The sequence below is a fragment of the Callionymus lyra genome, chromosome 5 (genome assembly GCF_982586985.1).
Source record: "Callionymus lyra chromosome 5, fCalLyr1.hap1.1, whole genome shotgun sequence".
In the NCBI taxonomy this organism is placed as follows: Eukaryota; Metazoa; Chordata; class Actinopteri; order Syngnathiformes; family Callionymidae; genus Callionymus; species Callionymus lyra.
The window spans coordinates 17,846,871-17,869,015 of NC_141822.1; the positions used below are offsets into that span (position 1 = coordinate 17,846,871).

Sequence of the window (22,145 nt, forward strand, 5' to 3'; positions counted from 1 at the left end):
ACAAATACCCTCAAAAGAAAGTTGGTGACATGTCAGTATATATAAAATGTAAAATATGAGAACACATATGTTTGTTTGTGCGTAAAGGAAAAAAAATACTCCAGAAAGTGGATTCATATTGTACCATAAACTTGCATTTCCCATTTGAAGAATATAATTTTTACTCTAGTCATTGTATTTAAAATGTGGCTTCTTGTATGATTTGATTTACGCAAATGTATGTAATGGATGAAGATGTAAGTAAAGGCAAACCTCTGAAAATCCACTGAGTAAGGATTTAAATATAACTCACTAAATAAAAAAATCCTTGCTGCCACAAATATATCAGTATTTTCACTAATTGTATATGTATTAGACCTGGCTATGTTTTTTGAATTAAAACAGTTGGTTTTAAAGAAATGGGTCAAGTAGAAATCATGGTTAGGATTATCAGTGACACCTAGAAAGCAGTAACTATCTGAGACACTGATGATCTCTTCAAGATGGGACGTAAAAACATTGTATCACACCATGGATTCTGTGGTTTTTAATTTGCTAAATTATCAATTAAACCTGTGTTAGGTCTAAAGCAGTGTCATTTATTTACAAATCACCTTTAATTTAACCTGAATCCTTTAATTATAGATCTTAAAAGCAAACACATCTGTCTACAGATTATAAACTGAGCAAACATTTGCAGCTGATTTCCATGTGGATCCTCAGTACCTGACGTTCAATGACATTAGGAAATGAAAGTGTGCGGTTACAGACCACGATACATGTATGTTTGTGTACGTTTCTACGACTCAAATCATCTGTTTCTGCTTTATCCCGCTCAGAATGGAATGTAACGTTCCGCTGTCTGGTTCTGGTTTTTCTGCATCAGGCCCACAAGAGAAAAACAATTGATCTGTGTTTTCTTGGATTACAAATAGTTAAAAGCCACATTCTTAACATTCAGAGGTGAAGACGGCAAACTGTGTGACACCTAAAACATATGAACTGTTCAATTCAATACAACTTAATTTTTTTCCTGTTAAAGAACTTGGAAAGAGTTTGTGAGCAGAGAAAAAACAGATGAAATTCCTTCATATATTACATTTATAAGCCTCCTACCATAAATAGGCTTAAGAACAAGTGATTAAAAGGAAGATAAAAACTGTTCAAACCATCTATTTTGCAGGCAGATGGAGAAAACTGGAAGGTGGCGCTCTTTGTCCTCAGTGGGACTGACCTTTACTTGCATGAATTGCAATAATAATGAAGTGAATTCAAAATTTTAATCATCAAAGGAATCACTCAACATCACAAAAAACGTTTTCAAGCACAAGCATGGTTGAAATCGATTGTGTGTGTGATGGTTGATGTAAATAACAGCTGAAGGACACACACTCCATATATATGTGTGTGTGGTGTGGTGTGAGGGGAGGGTCAGGGATTTTTTTAGGCTAGAAAATGCTTTGAAGTGAAGAGAATTCCTTGAGTTTCCTGTTAACAAGAGCTGTAATGTGAACCAGAAGCGTGTTGAGTCTCACTCTGCCGGTGAGGGATTCACACCGACGCAAACTTCTAGACACTTGAAGAGAAAACCTGGAGGTGCGAGTGTGAAAAGTCTAGTGCATTCTTGCAGTATGGATTCTTTCCAGCGTTGGTGTTTCTGACAGAGCTGTTGAGGAGAAGGTTGTTCTTGGATTAACAAGGCTGCAGACCAGCCGGTGTTCACAGATGTCAACCAATGGATGATTTGCAAACGGTTCCTCGGCTGCAGTAGATGTTCCTGTCACGCTCGGCCATGAGGCTTCACTGTCCTCTACTCCTGTTCGCAGCTCTGTGGACCATCGGCTGTCCACGACTTCTGACCGCGTCGTGGCCAAGCGGGTCTTACACCAGACCCGGGGATCAGTCGGACCCTAATGTGAGAGACTGGGGGGATTATTCAGACCTTCCTCCTGGACTTGAGCTGGGACGGGATGAGGAGCGAGATCATGGAAGTAGACGAGGAGGACATTTGTTTCCAACGCTGGCCCCGGAGCTGGACTTCATGGCAGACTTTGGAGGCAAGACCAACCAAATGTTCAGAATCATGCATCGATACTTTGCATTTTAAAGGTTTCCCATGTTTGGCTCACAGGTCAAAAGCGGCTCTGGTTGATAACGGCTCCGTCTCTCAACGATCACTACCTTCAGATGATGGAGAAACAGCTGGAGGACATGGAGCAGGTACATGTTCAAACCCTCCGGCTCTGGTCAGCCTCCCTGTCGTGACAATCTAAGTTGTGGTGTGTGTGTGTTTCTGTTTTCTGGGGTGATGTGTGTTCTTTTTTCTGTGTCTGTGTGATCAATGTGTTTCCTTGTTGGGGTCGGTTTCTGTTTCGAGTGCGTGTTTAGATTCCTGCAGGTGTGTTGGGGTGATGTGTGTGTTTCTTTGTTTGTTGGTATGTGTGTGTTTCTGTGTCAGGGCGGAGTATGTGTTTCCTTGTTGGTGTGTGTGTGTGTTTTCTTTTTTGTTTTGTTTCGGGATGGTACCTGTGTTTCTGTTTTGTGTTTTTGTGTCTGTGTGTGTTTCTGTGTTGTGTTTGTGAGTGTGTGTTCTTGTTTCTGTGTTGCTTTGGTGTGTGTGTTAATGTTTCTGTGTTGTGTTGGTGGGTCTTTGTTAATGTTTATGTGTTGGGTTAGTGAGTGTGTGTTTTTGTTTCTGTGTTGTGTTGTTGTGTCTGTGTTAATGCTTCTGTGTTGGGTTAGTGAGTGTGTGTTTTTGTTTCTTTGTTGTGTTGGTGTGTGTGTTAATGCGTCTGTGTTGGGTTAGTGAGTATGTGTTCTTGTTTTTGTGTTGTGTTGGTGTGTGTGTTAATTATTCTGTGTTGTGTTGGTGTGTCTGTGTTAATTATTCTGTGTTGTTTTAGTGTGTCTGTGAGTATCTTTCTGTGTTCTTTTGCTTTTTGTGTGTGTTCATGTTTTGTGTTGGTGTGTGTGTTACCGTTTATGTGTTGTGTTGGTGTGCATGTGGTTGAATGTTTCTGTGTTGTTTTGGTTTGTGTGTGTTTCTGTGTTGGTTTATGTGTGTGTGTTAATGTTTCAGTGTTGTGTTGGTGTGTCTGTGTTAATATTTCTGTGTTGTGTTGGTTTGTGTGTGTTTCTGTGTTGGTGTGTCTGTGTTAATGCTTCTGTGTTTGTGTGTCTGTGTTAATATTTCTGTGTTGTGTTGGTTTGTGTGTGTTTCTGTGTTGGTGTGTTTTTGTTAATGTTTCTGAGTTGGTGTGTTTGTGTTAATGTTTCTATGTTGGTGTGTGTGTGTTAATGTTTCTGTGTTTTTTTTGGTGTGTGTGTGTTCCTGTTTCTGTGGTGTGTTGGTTTGTGTGTTTCTGAATGGATATCCTGTGGCAGATGCTATAAACAGGAACACTAGAGATGTCACAATTTAACTATAACACTGAAAATCAAGTGTCAATCATGTGTTTCATGTTCACATGCTGATTGTAAAATATATGTAATGTCCCTAAGATGTAAAACAGAATTTATTTAAGTTGTAATTCCTCAGATTTAACCAGATCACTTGAAGGTATAAAGTGGAATTCACAAGTGTGTGTCCGCGACGATGATAAATGCTGATTTCCATTTGCAGAAAGGACTCAACTGTCAGCTAGCAGAACGAGACACCGTCATCATCACCATCATACAGAATGCCAGGATGGAGGGAAGGATCCAGAAAACCACCATTCAAGGAGACGCCACAGTGGAGAGCCTGGATCCTGACACCGTCACTAAACTGCTGCACTACTTCGACCTCACGGAGCAGGTGACAGAGATTTGAACCTCAGTTGAGCCGACAGTTTCCTCTGAACATTCTCATGGCTTTAGGAACAAGGCTTTTCCATGCTGGTCGTGAAGAAGAACCTGCATGTCAGTGAGAGGTTCCCCTACCCAGTCCGGGTCGAGGCCATCTTCGACCTCATCGATCAGATGCCCAAGAGGAAGCTCGAGAAGATGGCCCGAAAAGGAGCTGGTCTGAGGTTCAGTTGATCTATTTTCTTCTGATTAGTAATCATGAGCTCATTTGATACCTCTAACAAGGAACTTATGTTGTTGTCTATCCGTCAAAATACCTCAAAATGGATGACTTTTATAATACTAAGAATAAATCTGTTTGGTGTTCTGGTGTTCCGAGTAGGTTCAGGGAGGATTTGTATTATCAGTTTATATCAGTGCCATCAGAATATTAAATGGTTGAAATAAAATTTGTAATGTTCAAACTTTAATTTTTCACTTTAATATGTTGTATGTTTAAGGATTTTATATATTTATTTGGAATAATTAAATTCAATAATTGCTATATTTAAAGGTTAAATTTGGTTTCTTTTGACTAATTGAACGTAGAAAAATATATATTTTAAAAGTGAATGGATTTGTTTTACACAGAGAGTTTGGCATACAAGCAATGTATAGTATTTTCAGATAAGTTTGCTAGTATTCTATTGTATTATATTATAAAATATATAATTTCGAAGAGGAAAAAAGAGTAATTGTGTAATTAGAATATCAAACTCTCTATATGTAAAAAAGGTATATTTTCGTTTTCTTTTTATTTAATTATTGTATTTTTAAAAAATCATCCTTTCAATTTAGAAACTCATCATTCATTCATTCATTGTCTACCGCTTTATCCCGGGGTTGGGGTCGCAGGGAGACTGGGGCCTATCCCAGTATCATAGGGCGACAGGCAGGGGACACTATTAAAAACTATTAAATGCAATTATTAAAAAAAACAAAAAACCTTTTTCAATAAAAAAACATGATAATTTTTTTTTAATTTAGATAAAAAAAACATTTGAAATGTTAAATTCAACCATTCACTATTCAGATGGCACTGATATACTTTAATGGGTTTGAGTGACACCTCTCCTTTTGTGTGTTTACACTTTTGCTACTGATATAGCTATCAAAGATATTTTAAAAAACACATCAAACTTTACAAATGAAGGAAATTAAGACATATATAACGTCGCTTGGTTTGCCTCTCTAATCATTTTGTAGGTTGTTTGTATAGTAACAGTTCCAAATTGAATCTTGGAAAATTCTGATTCTAAAACTTGGCTAACAGTTCAGTGACGGTGACGTTCCTTCAGAGAACTTCAAAGCTTGAGAGCAAAAACAAACTCTCTATCTGGTCCTGAGTCTCGCCGATGTTCTCCAACAAGCTGAACACGATATATAAACTTAAACTGATCGTTACAAGATGTTTGGACGATCATCAACGACTTCTCTTTTCATGTAGAGAAGCAACAGGCGTCGTCCTTGGCCCACCTCTTTTCACATTTTCTTCCCTATGGAAAATCCAAATCTCAATTTGAAAATGATCATATTCTGTTTTCATCTTCTCTCACCAGGTGTAAAACCTACAAGAAGGTTGTGGTGAAGAGGAAAAAGATGGTGAAGAGGAAGATGGTGTTGAGTCCTCAGAGACAAGGAAACTTGACTACGGTGGTGATGTTGCCAAGGAAACGACCTGTTGACAAAAAAGCTGCTCTGAAGAACAAGATTCAGGACATTCTCAGTGGACGATCCAGATTCGTCATTCGTAAGGAGCCGATCGCAGGCTCCTCAACAGACTCTAGGACGGCTGGACAAGTGGAGCAAGAGAAAAAAGAACCACATAATTCTTCACCAAAGACCAAAGAAGAAGAGAAGAAAAACAGGTTCTGCTTTATTTCAAATCATAAATGCATGTTTTCTTACTAAATATATGTATTTGTGAGACAGCCAAGTGGAGGACGTAAAGAATGGATCGGAGAAAGGTGGCGATAATGTGAAGGATGATAAACAGGGATCCAAGAAAAAGGGGAAGGGAAAAAAAGGAAAGAAAGGAAAAGGAAGAGGAAAAAAGTCCAGCAGAGAAGGAAGTGAAACAGATAAAGCTGCTCTGAAGGAGTTCTTGAACAAATTTGAAGGCACAAGACGGCTTATGGTGAGCATTGTTGTTCTCTACAACTCTAAATAACATCCGTCTGTCATCTGCAAACTTGTTCATTTTGGTGAAGGTGGTATCAACCCCCAGCAGAGACGCGACACTCTTCCTTCAACAAGAACAGCAGAATGAAAACCTACAGTGTGAACTGGCGAAGAGAAGAGTCACCGTGGCGACCATCGTGGGTCAAGGCGGTGACTCAACGCTTAATCTGCATCATCACCAGCTGGGTCAGTATTAAACTTTTGGTCAACGATATCCTCAAAAGTTTTGACTAGTAACACTGCTCTTCTTTAGCAAGTATGGAAATCATTAAGAGTTCAAACAATAACGATTCCTGACCTTCGCTAAAACAAATCTATTACACTCAATTTCCTGGGTCCAATTTATGTGGCACCAGGAAGTAGATAAATAAATTTTTAATTGTCTATTAAGATGCCAGTGTTTCAGATAAGATAAGAGGCGTCCAATGAAAGAGAAACTGGTGTAGAGGGACAGGAATTTAATAGGAATGTTTGATGAAGGAGAACAAATACACTTTGATTGAGATTCCGAGAATAAAATAGCTACATCACATTCAGGCTCCCACTTCCTCTTGAAGACAGTTTGGTAAATGTACATTTTGTGTAGGCCATACAAAAGTGTCTGCTAAAAGATTTTGGCCACTTACGAGATTGAGTTTAACACTTGGAGCTATTATAGTTTTAAAAACGGTCACAAACGCATTTACAAATACTGGTTGTTCATGGATCTGTACATTGATCTGCAAATGCGTGACTTAATTAATAAATGCGTAACATTTTGTTGAAGTTATTTGTTTAAGCGTGAGGTGCATGAGCGGCATTGAGAAGCATGTCGAGGGCGAGGGAACCACTGATTCTCACCAGACAAATCACTGAAACAAAACACCCAAAATGCAATGCGTTTTGGTAACTACGGTTTATGTCAGAACTGGTTTTAGTAGCAATCCTTATTCTTCAGCTCTATGATTCTAAATATCGTGTGTTTTTCAGCATCTGAACCTTCACTGGAGGATCAGCCTCAGCAGCTCTCAGACTCAGGTCTGATCTCGTCGCTGAGAGCAGAGCTGGGTCTGTCCTCCTCCGACCTCTTCTCCATGACCGTCACAGACTACGACATCAAACAAGAGGTGAGGTATGCACGAGGAGTGAAGATACAACAGAGAGCTTGATGATGTTGTTTTGCCCACAGAGAGTGTTCGAGGCTCCACCGTCCAACCAGGCTCTGTTGGAATACATCGACGACTTTCCCTCCAGACGCTCGGACAAAGAGAAAGAGAGGAAGAGTCCTGAGGTTTGCACTGGAGACAAGCGTCAGCCGGAGGTTGAAAACCTTCTCCTCAGGTCAGATTATCATGATTTTAAAACTTCATAGACAGAGTTGTGTCAAACTAAATCACACAAGCTGCAAAATTCTAAACACAGTGTCGGTTGAAGGCAGAACTGAAAGTATTTTATTTGAATATTCTGTGAAAGATCCAGATGATCCATAATATTTGTCAACTTTTGTTATAGTATAATATTTTAGTTTTTAAATAATAAATTGAATAATTTCTATATGGAAATATTGATTAATGATCAGGTAACTCTACTAGTAGCACTCTTTCGGTATAACATGGTGGAACTATTGTACCAACATTCATTTATTCAATTGAAATAAATATATAATTCACTGTTTTTAGCAGAAAAGCAAAATATATATATTTGATTTGATAAAATTAATAACTTGATTGATAACAATGATTGTGTTTTAATAAAGTAATACGACATTTGAAAGTTTCAAATGTAACCATGCGTGTTTATATAAATACATATATATGCTATAAAAAGTGAATAACAGTTAATTAAAAAATGAATGGAAACAATCTCTTTTTTGAGTTTGAGTTGAGTTTTCAGTCAACTATAGTGTTTTTTGATGAACATAAAATGAATATGTTTGAAAATAAAAAACATTAATTAGTCAAAAGGTTAATTAAAAAAATAGGGAGGGGGAAGAAAATTTGATCAAAGCATACTGCGTTCCAATAAAGACAATGTCTGTTGCTGGAAAAAAAAAGGGTTTATGATCAGTCGATTGATTGTGCAGCTGCGGAGATGCTGAACTAAGAACAACAACAACAAAAATGGGTAGAGCAGGAAGTATCACAATAAAAGAACAGGTCATGAGACTACCAGAGCAACATTTCTGGGCCTTTTTTTAATGAATGTGGGATTAAGATATTTTCCATCTGATGATATTCATAGACTGTATGATCTTTTATAATTTCAAATATCAATCAACTCTCCTTTACAAACTGACTATGTCGGATAACAAACAAACGAATAAACTGAAACCTTGTCTGTCATTTGACTTGTAGGTTTACGTCTAAGCGGCGACTGCTGCTGGTCTCTGGTCCCTCAGAAGAAGATTATTCTTTCCAGCAGCAGCTCCTGGCTCTCAGAGGACAAGACTGTCACCTCGGTAAGTGACGCTCCTCACTTTCATTTTTACTATTAATTATGTTAAATGATCAACACTGAATTTTTCATCTACGAACTGTTCAAACTTTCCGCTGGCGCTGATTTACTTCCTTTACATTGGGTTGGATCATCTCCCAGGCATTCGGCACTTTGCCATGCTCAAGCTGACTGGAACAGGAGACAAAGCTTCAGGAAGTGTTCGACTATTTCCTCTGAACGGTGAGTCACATGGTCGTCGAGCATGAAGAGAGAGAGAGTTCAGCTCTATCGGCACTTCTTTTTAATTTTAAACATTTCAGCAACATGCCTTGATCGCTGCGACACATCTGTCAAGCATATTCCTGGTGCTATGAGATGCTCTCTTCTTCTGCATGTCCCTGAACGATGACCTACAGGTCGGAGTCAGAGCGAGGTGGAACCACTAGCTGGCGACGTGGTCAACGACCTGAGGGAGCAGTTGAAGATCAGCAAGGAGTACTTCAGCATGCTGCTCGTGGGGAAGGATGGCGACGTCAAAGCCTGGTTCCCTTCGCCCATGTGGACGCTGGATAACGTCTACGACCTGGTGGACTCCATGGAGCTGCGTGCTCAGGAGGAGCAGCTGCAGAAGAGACTCGGCATCAGCTGCCCGGAGGAGAGAGGGAGAGGAAGGGGCGAGCGAAGACATTGACACGACTAGAGGAGTCTTGACTCAGCAGGACTTCCAACAGACTTTTTGATTTTTGATTTGAACTTCTAATAAACACTTTTTTACCTGCAGCTTTTTTGCTCATTCAAGTCCTCTAGCTGATACCTGACAACACAGTTTGAAAGTCTGTGTCTGTATTTTGGCAGCACTTCAGTCCGATCACATACACCCGAATGTTTTCTGACAAACTCTTTTGCAGAAATGTGAGCTCTGGACTTGATTTTAATCAGACATCTGTTTCTGAAGAGATGCAGATGCTCGCTCAAATGACTTATATAAAGTTTTCAAGTGGCTGCAGGGAACTTGTGTTTTTATTAGAAGAAAATTCTATTCTCAACATAAAATAAATACATTTTCTGATCCGTGTTTTTTTCTTTCCTTAGAATTCTGTCCCAAAAGCAGCTGGTTAAGCTGGTTAGCATGTGGGTTCACAAGAGAAGACAAAATGAAAATGTAACTTTATCATCAGAAGAGAACAAATACGTGAGTTCCTAATAACCTGCGTTGAAAGAGGAAGTGAACCCTTGGAGCCACTTTACTCGCTAATCAGATCCAACATTTGCCAGGAATGTTTGTGTTAATGTTTTTATTATAACTATTTCAAGAACTTTGGTCCTTCTTTTAAATTGTATTTAAGATTTACTTATTTATGTCACCTGAAATTGTTTATATTTATTCATGTATGTGTCTTTTAATATTTGTTTCCACTTAACAGTATAACAGATATTTGAAGGACGTTTTTAAACACATTTGACCTTAAACAAGTTGATTTCTTGACATTTTATATCTCATAATTAAAAAAGAGATGTGATTGATTTCGTAAAATAAATACATTTCTAACATTATGATAAAGGCTAAACTTTTGTTAGATTCCCTCCATATTATGTTTCAACATACTGTTTTCATGTATTGATGGAAAAATACTATATATGTGCATTCATTTTTTTTCTTCAGTTAAAGACATTTGTTTCCTTAACGTATGTTATTGTATTACTTACTTCTTAATTAAAAAATAAATGTATACTTGTAACCAATTATCTCCACTAGAGGTCAGTGTCCTCCTGTTTCCATTCAATTTTAACGCACGTTGCTATAGATAACAAAAAAACAAAAAGTATCAAAGGAAATTGAAAAATCTTACGAGGAATTATGACACAACATATTGACGTTTCTGTCCAGGTTCAGACCTTTTACACCTCAGTCACAGATCGTGCTGTAATCTCGTCCACGAGACAATATTGAGATTTAGCTCATTTGTTTTTCACAAAACTTAAAAAAAAAAAAGATAAAATAATTTGTTGTCTCGCAATAGAGGGAAAACCAGAGGAGCTCAAAGAAGAAGAGAGTCATCGACACCTCTTAAACGGAAGGGAGGAAGTGGTTATGCCTACGAGAACTGACAGAACCTGAGTGTGTTTCAGCCTTTGACTCACAGACTTGGCTTTTGTCCTTCAGCACTGTTGGCTCCTCACTTGTTCAGCAGCTCAAGACAAACACCAGGAGGACCGTTTGGATGCAGCACTCTGAGACAGGATCTTAAACATGGTGAGTTGAAACCCTCCTGGAACATTTAGATTCACCTATATATAGATATATTTATAAACATAGGTGTAAGATTGAATTCTCTCAGCATGTTAGATTTCTTTCATAAAGAATCTTATCAATATGTAAAACTTTACAACATGTCACATGAGGAGGAAATAAGAAGTTACAATGTTATGTTCAACATGTCCAGGTTGTTCAGGTGACGGTGCTGAAGTTATTTACCACCTGTGTCTCTTCTTTATTGTGTAAAAACGGTGTTGGGAAAATAAGTAATTGCAACATGTTGTGTCAGTTTTAGCTTAATGTGCTTGAGAAACACGAGAGGGAACTTTGTTTATTCACTTCTCTCTTTCAGTTCACATGTTAAGCAATACAATTAAACTGTGTCAAAGTTAAAGTTTGCACAAATAATTAATAAATCCACATTTAAAAGAACATTATTCTTTTTTAGTTTATTAAATTAAGTACTGGAGTGATGAATCTGAAGTTGTTCTTTTTCTTTGTGTCAGAATTCTCTTACACACACTTTATCATAACACACTGGTGGTTTAATACACTGAAAAACCTTTAAATAAGACAAATATAAGTAAAGATTCTGCAGCAAATGTTGATCACGATGGACTTTTTAAGGTGTACAGCAATGAAATACTCATTCAAAATGTGCGCTCACTTCAAAACTTACTAAAAACAGTTTTACATTTTACTTTAATTGTTTTTGCAACACTATAAACGCTGTATTGTCAGTTTGCAGTGTTACCGACTGTGCGACCTCATTTTCTTATCTCTACTTCCTGGTTTGATTTGTCTGACCCCGCGGGTTTATAAAAGTCAGCTCCCAACATCAGGACTTCTTGGTTGCAGAAACAAAAAACCTCACTACTTGTGTCACTTCCTCAATCCTCCAGACATTCTGCTAGTTATTTTTTAACCGTTTTAGATTATCTACGTCGTCATCTTAAATTATTTATTACAATATACTTCCATTAATTCCATTAAGTTGATACATTTACAGTTATATAATAATAGTCTTTACGTTTTTCTGCAATATTTAACAGTGAACATAAATCCTTTGACATTTAACATATTAGTGGATGTAATATATTAAATACTTTACAAAATTTGACTCTGAAATGACTTTAATTTAATTTTTCTGATCTATTAATTTAATTATTCTGATCAAACATCCAAATACTTTCATGGTGTTCGTCTGTGACGTCCATCTTGTATTGAAGCCTCTATATGATGATGTGTTACTCCAAAAACTTAAATAAGTGTATATTTTACGATGAGCGGCATAAAAACGTGATCTACATTTTTGTTGATAACTCTAAGAAGGAAAAAGATTACTCTGAAAATAATCCCAACTCTTAGTCGACAGGAGGGTGAGTACAAAATGAGTGAAGTTTGAATTTTGGGTGAAATAACCCTTCAGTTGTATTACATATGCTGAGAGATTCAATGTTGAAAACAAGACTTAATAATGATGGGAATTCATAAGGAGGATGGAAAAATAAGAAGAAAGGAAGCTTACATTATCATTTTTTAAATACAATTTTCTATTAATATAATTTATAAATCAATAATACAAGAATAACTGTGTGAATATAAACAAAAAAAAACATTCTCATTTTCTTTCAATTTACTTTGTGGGACATTTTTTTTAAAATCCTTGAATGACAAAATTAAGTTATATTCAGAAATTAATTACAACTTAATGATAACAACAATAGCGTCAACATTTCTACTTGATCGGTTTTATATTTCTTAATCACAAGAACCACATTTCTACACAGTCTGCCATAAACATTTATTTTCCAACAATGTCTGTTAATTTTCTCAAGGAGAAAACCAGCGACATAAAAGCCATCATGGCTCGCCTTCAAGCCAGTGGGTTGAGCGCCACAGAAAGTCCGTCAGAACCGCCGGCCCCCGGTGAACCCCCGGGACGATTGAAAACGTCCCTCCATCCCACCCTCTCCGCGGGGGGCGCGAGGAAGCCAGCCGTGGAGAGCTTCTCGGGAAATCTCCCGCCTAAACCTTCGGCAGTGAAACACATGCAGTCCAGTAACGCTCACGCGTCCGGGAACGACACCAACAAGACCAAAGCTCTGGCGGACAGGTTTCAGGGCGACGGCCGGAACAGGCCGGTGATACCGAACAGGCTACACCCAAAACCCAATTCTCACGAGATCAAAGACACGCCGAAGCCTTTTTGCAAACCTTCTCCTTCACCTTTCTCCTCGGAACTCAAATCTGCTTTCCCCCAGCCCAGCTGGGTCAAGAACAACAATGGAACCAGCACTAGTCTCATCAGCCCTCAGCCAAGCATCCCTGAGACCAATCACATCAGCAGAGCGTGGAAGCAAAGTGAGGAAAAGCCAGACCCTGACGCTCCTAAAACGTTTGCACCTCCACAAAACACCCTCTTTAAATCCCCCTACGCCCCCAGAAGCCTTCAGAGTCACCTCACCAGAGAGAAGGAAACCACAGATGAACCCTTGAACGTGGCAGAAGGAAACAAAACGTTTCCTCCTCTGGCTCATGTTCCGCCACCAGTACCTGCACCGAGCAAGAAGCCCAGCATGAAGATCAAGTCTAGTTTTCTTCACGACTCAGGCCCAAAACAAAAAGCTCTTCCTCACCCGTCGACGCTCGGCCTTCCCCCCATTAAACCTTACCGACCCCCAAATGTCAACTTGGAGATGTTTAGAGAAGCTGAGACCTTTAAGGGTAAGCACAAAACACAATTTTATTTGTATCACAATAACGTATTGCTCTCGAGGTCAGCGGTTTACATTTCGTTGTGAGGGGCTATTAAGCAAAAGTAAATTATAGTACTCTAGGAACGATATATTTGTAGTATTTTCCGAATATTTGACTCTGGCGTTGCAGAATCTACAGACCACATGACTCCTGATGAAGTCATAACTGCTTTCATTTGTTTTGAAACCAAAATATGTTTAAACATCAGCTTTAAAATATGCTGGAGTCCAATGTATCCTCTCGTCCTCAGTCATCGCCAGGATACCGGCAGGTTTTCTTTTTTACTTTCGCTACAGAGGACGTAATGACTGCTGCCATCTAGCAGGCGGAAGTTTATTTGCAACGTAAAATTGAACAAACGCTGTAAAAATGTACATGTAAATTGCAAAAAAAAATAATTTAATTATTTTGTTCTACAAACACATTATTGAAACATAAACTGTACAAGCGCAAGATTAAAATCAAATCAAATAAAAAATATTACGACAGTATCGTAAGGAGTAATATTGCTATGATATTTAATGTATCAATATTTTCAAACACACTGTCGTTAGAATAACTGCAACTCAGATGACATATAATGAATATAATGTTGGATCATTGTCTAAGTATTAAAAACTTAAGAGTAAAATGATCATTTAATCAATCATTTGTTGAGTATATCTTGTCCCTCACGACATCATGCTTTTAGCCAGAGTTCTCTTTTTTAGATCTAAGATGGCAGCAACGTGACAAGACAGATCTTTACGAAGTAGTCACGTACATTAGACTAGTTAGATTAGTTTGCTAACCCACACTGTTTACACCACAGAGGTGTTTGCATTTACACGGGGGATTCAAACTCAATCACAGAAGGGGGGGCGACATCTTAAAGACCACTTCACAGGCCAAAAAAAAAAAAAAATCTACATAACAGTCACAGGAGACTAGTCTAGTCTAGAAGTAGATGAATGTTCATGTTGTTTTGACCTGTAAAGACGTCAGTGTTTAAGATTAGCCATGAAATATAGTTTTTTAAACGTCGACAATTAAACAGAGATTTCCGAAGAGTCGCACCATCATCTTCACCACCTTCCTCCAAATTCCATTATCCCTTGTGTTATCTCTGGGTCAAGGTGACTTAAAGGCCCGAAAACAAATGTGTTTGTGGTATCCCTTGTGTTGACTCTAGGTCAAGATGAACGACCTCCACCACTGCATATGTATTCATAGAAGCTAGGGAGGTCGTTCACCTTGACCCAGACAACACAAGGGATAATGGTATTTGGATGAAGGAGGTCAAACGTGGAGATATTAATACTTCTTGTTTAGAACAAATACACATTTTGTTTCAGCCGAATCCTCAACTGAATGAAAGATTTTGGCCCCTTCAGAAAAAGACCCTTTTCATAGTTATATTCTTCATGGCTCTCTATGTTGAAAAGTATTGTCAGTGATTTGGATTTTTGCAGCCTATAAATGACAACGTTGTTTAATTATATTTGGACCAAATAAATAAAGTTATTTGCCATTCCACAACCTCAGTTTTATAGCCAAATAAATACCCTAAATTCACAATTCTCTAGCATTTGTTGAGCCTCCAGCTACGATCTGATCACCTCAGAGCACCGACAGCTTTAGTAGAATGTCCTCTTTCACTTTTGGATTTAAGAAAGAAGATAAATCAATCACAATGTGAACATTAACTAATGGCTTCTGGCTAGTCACACAATTTTATTTTAAACGGGGCTGTAAGGATTTCGCTCTAACTGAAGGTGACAATGACTACTAAACACATCACACATTTCAAAAGGTGTGAAGAGTTTTTTTTTCTGACCAGACGTGCAGGAGATTCTACGACCTTTAATCAAAAACACAAACTATAGATGAAACTATAACCACAAAAACAAACACCGGTCAACAGTCCAAGTAAAAACAGAAACACATGAAGTACTATCCTTGTGAGAAGAAAATAAATTCACTCTTCACACATTTGGTTCCTCTTTTTAGTCGGAGTGAGTTCCCTCTCCAGCTTGACAGCTCCCCTCCCCCCGCTCTTTGTTCGAGTTCATGACATGGGGAAGTGAGTTGAAAGAATTAGGGATAGTTTCAGTTGCTGCATGTAGTTCATGTGTCGCTGACAACTCTTAAACACAAACTCATTAAATAGAATGAAACCCTCTCACGGAGGAAATGACAAATAAACCTGATGCATAGAATAATAATAATATTAATAAAAAAATGATATGATTAATTCTCCTGCAGGTTTAAAAAACGCAAGCAGTCTCGGCAACCGTGGGTCCCAGATCCGGTCCGGTCAGGAGGCCCCTCCAAACCTGCCTCTGCGACACCCAGAACCCACGTAAGGATCACAGTAAAGCAGCAACAAACAATCCCGACCCGCTAATATTGCGCTCAACACTTTTGCAGGATCCAGCAGGACGAAATCTACGACGATGTCGACGGCAACACTCCGCCGCCTCTACCGCCCATGACAGGTTCGGCTTCATTTCATCCATTTTATGTTGCTCTTACACTAAAGAGGAAGAGTGGCGGGAGTTATGTAATCTGTTATGCCTTTTGAAAAAATGTAATCTTTCTCTACAGGTCATCCGAGCCAGGGAGCAAAGGTGAGGCATTTCATTATTATTCAAAAAAAGTGACATGCGTGTGACGTGTTGACCTGTACGAACATCAGTACAATGAACTTAATCTCTGGACGGCTTTTGCATGATTCTTTTAGACACAGAGTGACGATGATGGTGATTTGTATGAAGATCTCGAAGGTCAAAGGTGAGTGTTTGATGATCCTCTCGATCTTTTCAATAAGATATATTTTATAAAAATATTTATAAGCAATGTGTAAGTAAACATTTGAATAATATATATATATATAATATAATATATTTTTTAAAGTAATTCATCATTAAACATTGTCACCCAGACAAATACCTTTTGCATTTTATTATTATTATTAACCATTTAGGTTATAAAAAGTCAAATTAAGATAAAATACATCTAATAAACAAATATAGATACACATTTTTTATTTGTATTAAACCTGCTAGTTATATATCTGCAGCTTAGATTCTAGTTATTTAACGCAAACTAGTTCGCTTAACTTTTATCACCTGTGCTGTGTCTCAAATCGCATACTAATCTTAGTATGCTAGAAGTTAGTATGCATCAGTTTAGTATGCATACTAACTAGTACGCAAATTCTCCGCAGATAGTATGTCTCAAATCAAACCCTGAAGCTACACACTAACCGGAAATCACATGACAGCTTCTTCTTCTACTTCTATTTAACGATGTTTCAACCAGCTGTTTGAACGCTATCGACACCTGCTGGCAGCACGTATTGCAACTTTAGAAAAAGAAATAAAGAAAAAATATGAGAATCTAAATAATCGCGAGATATTTAAGCTGGTATCAGCAGCGAAGACGTGTTTATCCTCCTACTGCTGCTGAAAATACACATTTAAGTATATGAATATATATGCATTTATATTGGACGTAACTTTCGTTTAAAACGTCACTAAAATGGCGGCTGTTTAGTATGGTTAGTGTCCATCGAACCATGCTAGTTTTGTGGGCGTGTTAGTATGCCAATTTAGTATGCATGGCGCACTAAATTTCGCATACTAAGAATTGAGACACACTAACGTACTAAAAATACTAACTTTTAGTACGCTAGTATGCGATTTGAGACACAGCACTGGTGAACGAGGTAAAGTGATCGGTACTGCCCTCTAGTGGCTCATAGAAGCATTAATACATGATTAAAAGCGGGGATTTTATGTCTAGGAATTCTATTTTATATTCAATCGTGTACATTACTCGCTTTATCATGAAAAATGAACAACAATGGTCAGAGTTCAATGTACTTGTCTTGTCACCTTCATGTACAAAAGAGAGGAAAGTGAAAGGAACGAGAAAGAGGAGAAGAAGCGACTGGAGGCCGAGAGGAAGGAAGAGAAAGAGCGTCAGAAGAAGGAACAAGATGCTCGAAAAAAATTCAGAGTGAGAAGACATTTAGCATTTTCGAGAAGGCTTGAAGAATGAAGGGAATAAAGAAATACTGATCTGTTGTTTTGGCTCCAGCTGGTCGGTCCGCTGACGGTGATCCAGCAGGTCAAGGCCGTGTTGGACTCCAAAGGAAGCAAGACAGACCTGACTCTGAAGCATGGAGACAGTCTGGACATCATACGTATCCAAGGAAACCCCGAGGCGAAATGGTTGGCACGAAACCAGGAAGGATCCAGTAAATATTTGATTTTCATAAAAATCATTGGTCTCACAAAAGTTTTAAGTGATCTTCAAAGTTCACGAAGTAACTTGAACTCATCTGGTCTCTCAACAGTCGGTTACGTGAAGACCACCTCAGTAGATATCGACTTCAAGAGTCTGAAGGCTCTTCAAGCTCAGCAGGCGTTCGAGCCCGAGGTCTACGACGACATTGAATCATCCTCTGATAACAGGTCATTGATGTTATGAAAATAACAAATATTATTTTGCCAGAGACGTGGAGTAGAACGTAATAGATGTTATTTGACACAGCAGATGTTTTTGTACTTTTTCTTTTTAAACATTTTCAAAATAATTTCCACAGCTTGTCAACATCCTGTCACCCTACATTAAATCACATCTAAAAACACATATATTAAGCATGGATTTGAACATGAACTTGTTTAATGAAGATTAAATCTTGAGCATAGAACATTTATAATTTAGATATATTTTCTGAAAATTCAACATAAGCATAGTGTTTGAATTGTTTGATAATTAAATATTGAATGCTTGAAAAAAATAAAGCCACAATAACAAATAAAGTGATTATATAAAAAAAGTTCAAATATATATCAGAAGGTTGTATTACAACACAGGTTTTCTTTGTGGTGGCTTTACAGAGGGGAAAAAAACAGAAGCAAACACCAAGACGGCCATCTTGAATTCACATTCACAATAAATCATTTCTATATAGAAAGGTTTAATTTTCGTTTATAGAATAATTCAATTTAATAATTTGCATATAGAAATCTTGACACATTATGAATTACTGAATACACAAATTCAGCTTAGAAATGTCTGCACTATTATAGTTACATTTGTATATTGAATTAAAAAGGATAAGACTTAAACAAAGAATTTATAAATGTTATTTTAGAATTATTGGAACTAGAATATCTTTTTTAAAATTAATTTTACTTTCTTTTTTAAATTCAATTATTTATAAAAACGAGAAACCCATTCTACCTTTCAATATACAAATGACTGAATTAAATGATTAAATTACAAAACAAAATCAACCCTTATATTTAAAAAATATTGAAATTAATTGTATTTTTAAAAAAAGGCTGCATATTAACGTGAACTCTCTGTTGTGTCTCTACAGCGCCTTCAAGGGATCAGGAGGTATGCTGTCATTACTTAAATATAACGAAAACAGCAGGTTTACATGTTTCAATTATCAACGATTTATTCAAAAGGTGATAAAACATGTCGTTTTCTCCCTCGAGGTTCAGTTCCAGCTTCACCCTCTGAGGACGGAGACATATATGATGACGTCGACGACCCAAAACTACGATCCCCGTAAGATTCATTTTTCTTTTAGAATAAACACGAGCACAGAGAAGAATCCAACAACTTTGTTCAGATTAAAATAGCTATAGGTAAATATTTAAACAAGTAAAAGTTTCAGATGTTTGATACTGTGGACTTTTAGTTCCTATGAATCCAGATTTCCTTATATGAAGGTTCGCAGCTTATTGAGGATCCCTGAGAGGAACCACAGAAGACCTGCACAGAAAGTGTAAAATACACTCAGTCGTAAGACTCATACACACATAATCCTTAATTTTAATAAATTCTAATGAGTTTTTAATTCTTTAATCACTCTTTGTCGATTACTGCATGAACAAATTAATCCCATTAAAGGTAGGTTGTTGTTCAATTAACTCAAATACAATAATCATTTAAAAGCAAAAATCAAATAATAATTTAAAATGATCTCCTTAATGCTTTTCATAAAATTGTTCGTTAAGGTTAATGTGAATTAAAGTTTCTCTTGTTCCAGAGCGCCCCCTCCAGGCCGAGACGGGATTTCAGGTACAATTTTTAATAATGGTTACATATTGATATCAGTTTTTGGGTCCTTTGAAACTTAAATTGATCATTAAAAATGTGGATTCATTCCCTCTTTATTTTTAGAGTGATTCATTGTTTATTGTGTCAATACATATAAATAAATACAATGTCTATAAAATGGATCTACAGACCAGCGAGGAGCTGCGGTGACGGAGGAGACGTACGATGACGTGGAATCCCACAGGCCGCCGGTGCTCCCTCCTATCAGCAGGTATATATTCAGCGACGCCTTCCGTCTTTGAAGAGATCGGACGAGAAATAATTATCGCCGCCATTTTGTGCCCAGCATTCCAACCTTGAGGAATAAAAGCAAAAGCGACGAGACTGAGCTGAAGAGGCAGAAGAAGTTTGAGAAAGAAGAAAAAGAATTCAAGAAAAAGTTCAGAGTATGTATTCAAAAAAAAAGATGTATATACTCCACATATAAAAACTGCAATTTGTCTGTTGAATAAACTTATTGTTACATTCATATAATGTTGATATGTATATAGTTGCTCTGTCAATATAAGGTAGATTTTTGAAGTTTAAAATATTTAGTATTCATGTCACTTCTGATATATAAAGTCACATGTGTGTTATGTTGATATATAACATTTTTTGTGTAGCGGTTCAAGTCCAATCTCAACTTGAAGAAGATGAAACTCAAAAATCAATGGACTTACTTGGAGAATTAAATTAGAGAGGCAACTATATAAAAATATTATTTAAAGATTTACATTTCTCTGTAAAAAATAGATTTAAAATAACAAAAAAAACTGATAATAAATAATAATAGAGACAAAAAAACAGTACTTTTACATAATTTAAATAAAATAAAAGAAAGAAATTATCATAATCCTATAAAAATAATGAAATAAACAAAAAATGTAAGTACACATACACTAGTGGGGTGGTTATAATAATTAATTTAAATTAAATTAGCTGCCGAAATCTTTCCTTACTGCAGCGTAGGTTAATTAATAAATAATCAATAATTGGTAAACACATGGTACATTTTTAGAATAATAAAGATGTCACTTCCATCCAAAGAAAGTGAGGAATGTCAACAGGTTTTGTCGAATGCAAATCAACATGTTCCTCTGCTCCAGTACGAGGGGGAGATCCAGGTCTTGTACCAGGTGACGGTTCAACCTGCGATCAGCAACAGAAAGGGGAGCGGGAAAGATCTGTCAATCAAAGGCGGGGAGACGCTCGACGTCATCGTCAAACCTGTCGACAACAAAATGATCTGTCGCAATGCAGAAGGCAAATGCAAGTAGACTTTGTTACTCTTTATTTTCTCCAATAGAATGTTATTTGACTTCAAATCTCTCCTCCACAGTCGGGTATGTTTCTACGCTCAACATCCTCACAGAGTGAGTACGACCGAGTTATTGTGAATTCATATGCTGAGTAACGTTGGCGCTGATGATGTCTTTTGCTAACAGTGACGGCGACATTTATGACGACGTTGGAGAGGGTATGGCTATTTTCACTTAAAGTATTCAATGATCGTATCTCGTGGTAACTTTGTTACTTCTTCCAGACTGCATCTACGACAACGAATGAAAGTTCCTGAAATGTTTATATTGTGATTATTTATTATCATTTTAAAGCCTTATTTCTAAATGACAGTGTAATTTATGACTGACTTTATTCATTTGAACAGCAAAGAAAATGTAATTTATCATGTGCATTGTGTTGTGGACCTATTTCATTTTTTTTTTTGTTTTAAATAAAAAATGATAATTAAAAAATGTTTGAACCTATTTTTTATTCAGTCCTTGATTTTTATTTGTATCGTGCCATAGAGGACCAAAGAAAATTGAATTAAATCAGGAAGTAAAGCTGTTAAAAATAATCTTAAAATTGAACATAAGAGGACAGATGATAATGTAAAGATAAATAAATTTGATGCAAAAAAAGGTGTTTTGGAGGACATTTTGGAAGCCAAACATATATTACTGAAGTATATAAAATAAATAAACGAAACAAACTGGATTAAAAGAGAGATTTATTTAGTTGAAAAAAGAAAGTGTCGCTGTGATGGTAGATAACAATTACATGGTAAATGTATCATGTTATTAAATTAACTAAATAATGCGCAAAGGAAATCTAAGATGACAGCAACATGAAAAGATACATTTTGTATAATATAACTCCGAGAAAATCAATAAAAAGAAAAACGATTTGATCAAGGTTTCATTTTGGACCAACAGGGCAGAAAATCACACGTCTTAAAATGAAGAAACACAGATACGGATATTGCGACAATTGTGAAAAACAGGAAACGGTAGAACATGAATTATTTAAATGTACAAAACAAGGAGAAAGAAGAAAAAAAGTACCGAAGATAAACGAAGATTAACTAGATCTAAAATATATCTTAATTCAAAATGTTGTTGAGAAATACTATGACTTTATACTTAAATATATTAGTAATTAATTAATTAATTAATAAGACAATTTAGGCTTAATTGCTTATGTGCATCATTTATATTAATTTATCTATTAGAGAAAATAAATTTAAAAGAACGAATTTAACTCCCGACACCAGTGAGTGGCGCTAGTGCGCAGTTAGGTTGTTTGCCGACCGCAATAAGACACGAAGAAGAAGAACAAG

At 36.9% G+C, this 22,145-nt stretch overlaps 2 protein-coding genes across 5 annotated transcripts; both read left to right on the plus strand.

The window, feature by feature from the left end:
• Window positions 1-1,512: 1,512 nt before the first annotated feature.
• ccdc80l2 (coiled-coil domain containing 80 like 2) lies at window positions 1,513-9,452 on the plus strand. The gene is made up of 12 exons (XM_087792511.1): window positions 1,513-2,036; window positions 2,111-2,199; window positions 3,602-3,775; window positions 3,838-3,989; window positions 5,364-5,672; window positions 5,737-5,941; window positions 6,015-6,171; window positions 6,955-7,091; window positions 7,154-7,305; window positions 8,319-8,422; window positions 8,560-8,640; window positions 8,817-9,452. Exons 1-12 carry the CDS (start codon window positions 1,751-1,753, stop codon window positions 9,089-9,091), a joined length of 2,121 nt encoding a protein of 706 aa, XP_087648637.1. The 5' UTR covers window positions 1,513-1,750; the 3' UTR covers window positions 9,092-9,452.
• An 869-nt stretch (window positions 9,453-10,321) lies between these two features.
• fyb1b (FYN binding protein 1 b) lies at window positions 10,322-21,283 on the plus strand. 4 transcript variants are annotated; one of them, XM_087791246.1, is made up of 19 exons: window positions 10,322-10,654; window positions 12,496-13,384; window positions 15,662-15,758; window positions 15,827-15,894; window positions 16,004-16,026; window positions 16,140-16,189; window positions 17,311-17,419; window positions 17,501-17,660; window positions 17,760-17,877; window positions 18,792-18,811; window positions 18,916-18,988; window positions 19,122-19,208; window positions 19,473-19,504; window positions 19,673-19,754; window positions 19,830-19,929; window positions 20,632-20,794; window positions 20,865-20,898; window positions 20,971-21,002; window positions 21,069-21,283. In XM_087791246.1, the coding sequence occupies exons 1-19, from the start codon at window positions 10,652-10,654 to the stop codon at window positions 21,089-21,091; spliced, it is 2,163 nt and encodes a 720-aa protein (XP_087647372.1). In that variant the 5' UTR covers window positions 10,322-10,651; the 3' UTR covers window positions 21,092-21,283. The 4 variants fall into 4 exon arrangements, with proteins under 4 accessions (XP_087647372.1, XP_087647373.1, XP_087647374.1 ...); XM_087791247.1 differs by having other exon boundaries at window positions 18,922-18,988; XM_087791248.1 differs by lacking the exon at window positions 19,122-19,208 and having other exon boundaries at window positions 10,323-10,654.
• The last annotated feature ends 862 nt before the right edge of the window (window positions 21,284-22,145 follow it).

Coding starts and splice junctions, on each gene's coding strand:
- ccdc80l2 (XM_087792511.1), top strand. CDS start 1,751: ATGTTCCTGTCACGCTCGGCCATGAGGCTTCACTGTCCTCTACTCCTG. Junction 5,942..6,014: donor AAGGCACAAGACGGCTTATG/GTGAGCATTGTT, acceptor ATTTTGGTGAAG/GTGGTATCAACCCCCAGCAG. Junction 8,641..8,816: donor TCGACTATTTCCTCTGAACG/GTGAGTCACATG, acceptor GATGACCTACAG/GTCGGAGTCAGAGCGAGGTG.
- fyb1b (XM_087791246.1), top strand. Junction 16,027..16,139: donor ATCCGAGCCAGGGAGCAAAG/GTGAGGCATTTC, acceptor TGATTCTTTTAG/ACACAGAGTGACGATGATGG. Junction 20,899..20,970: donor ACGCTCAACATCCTCACAGA/GTGAGTACGACC, acceptor TTTTGCTAACAG/TGACGGCGACATTTATGACG.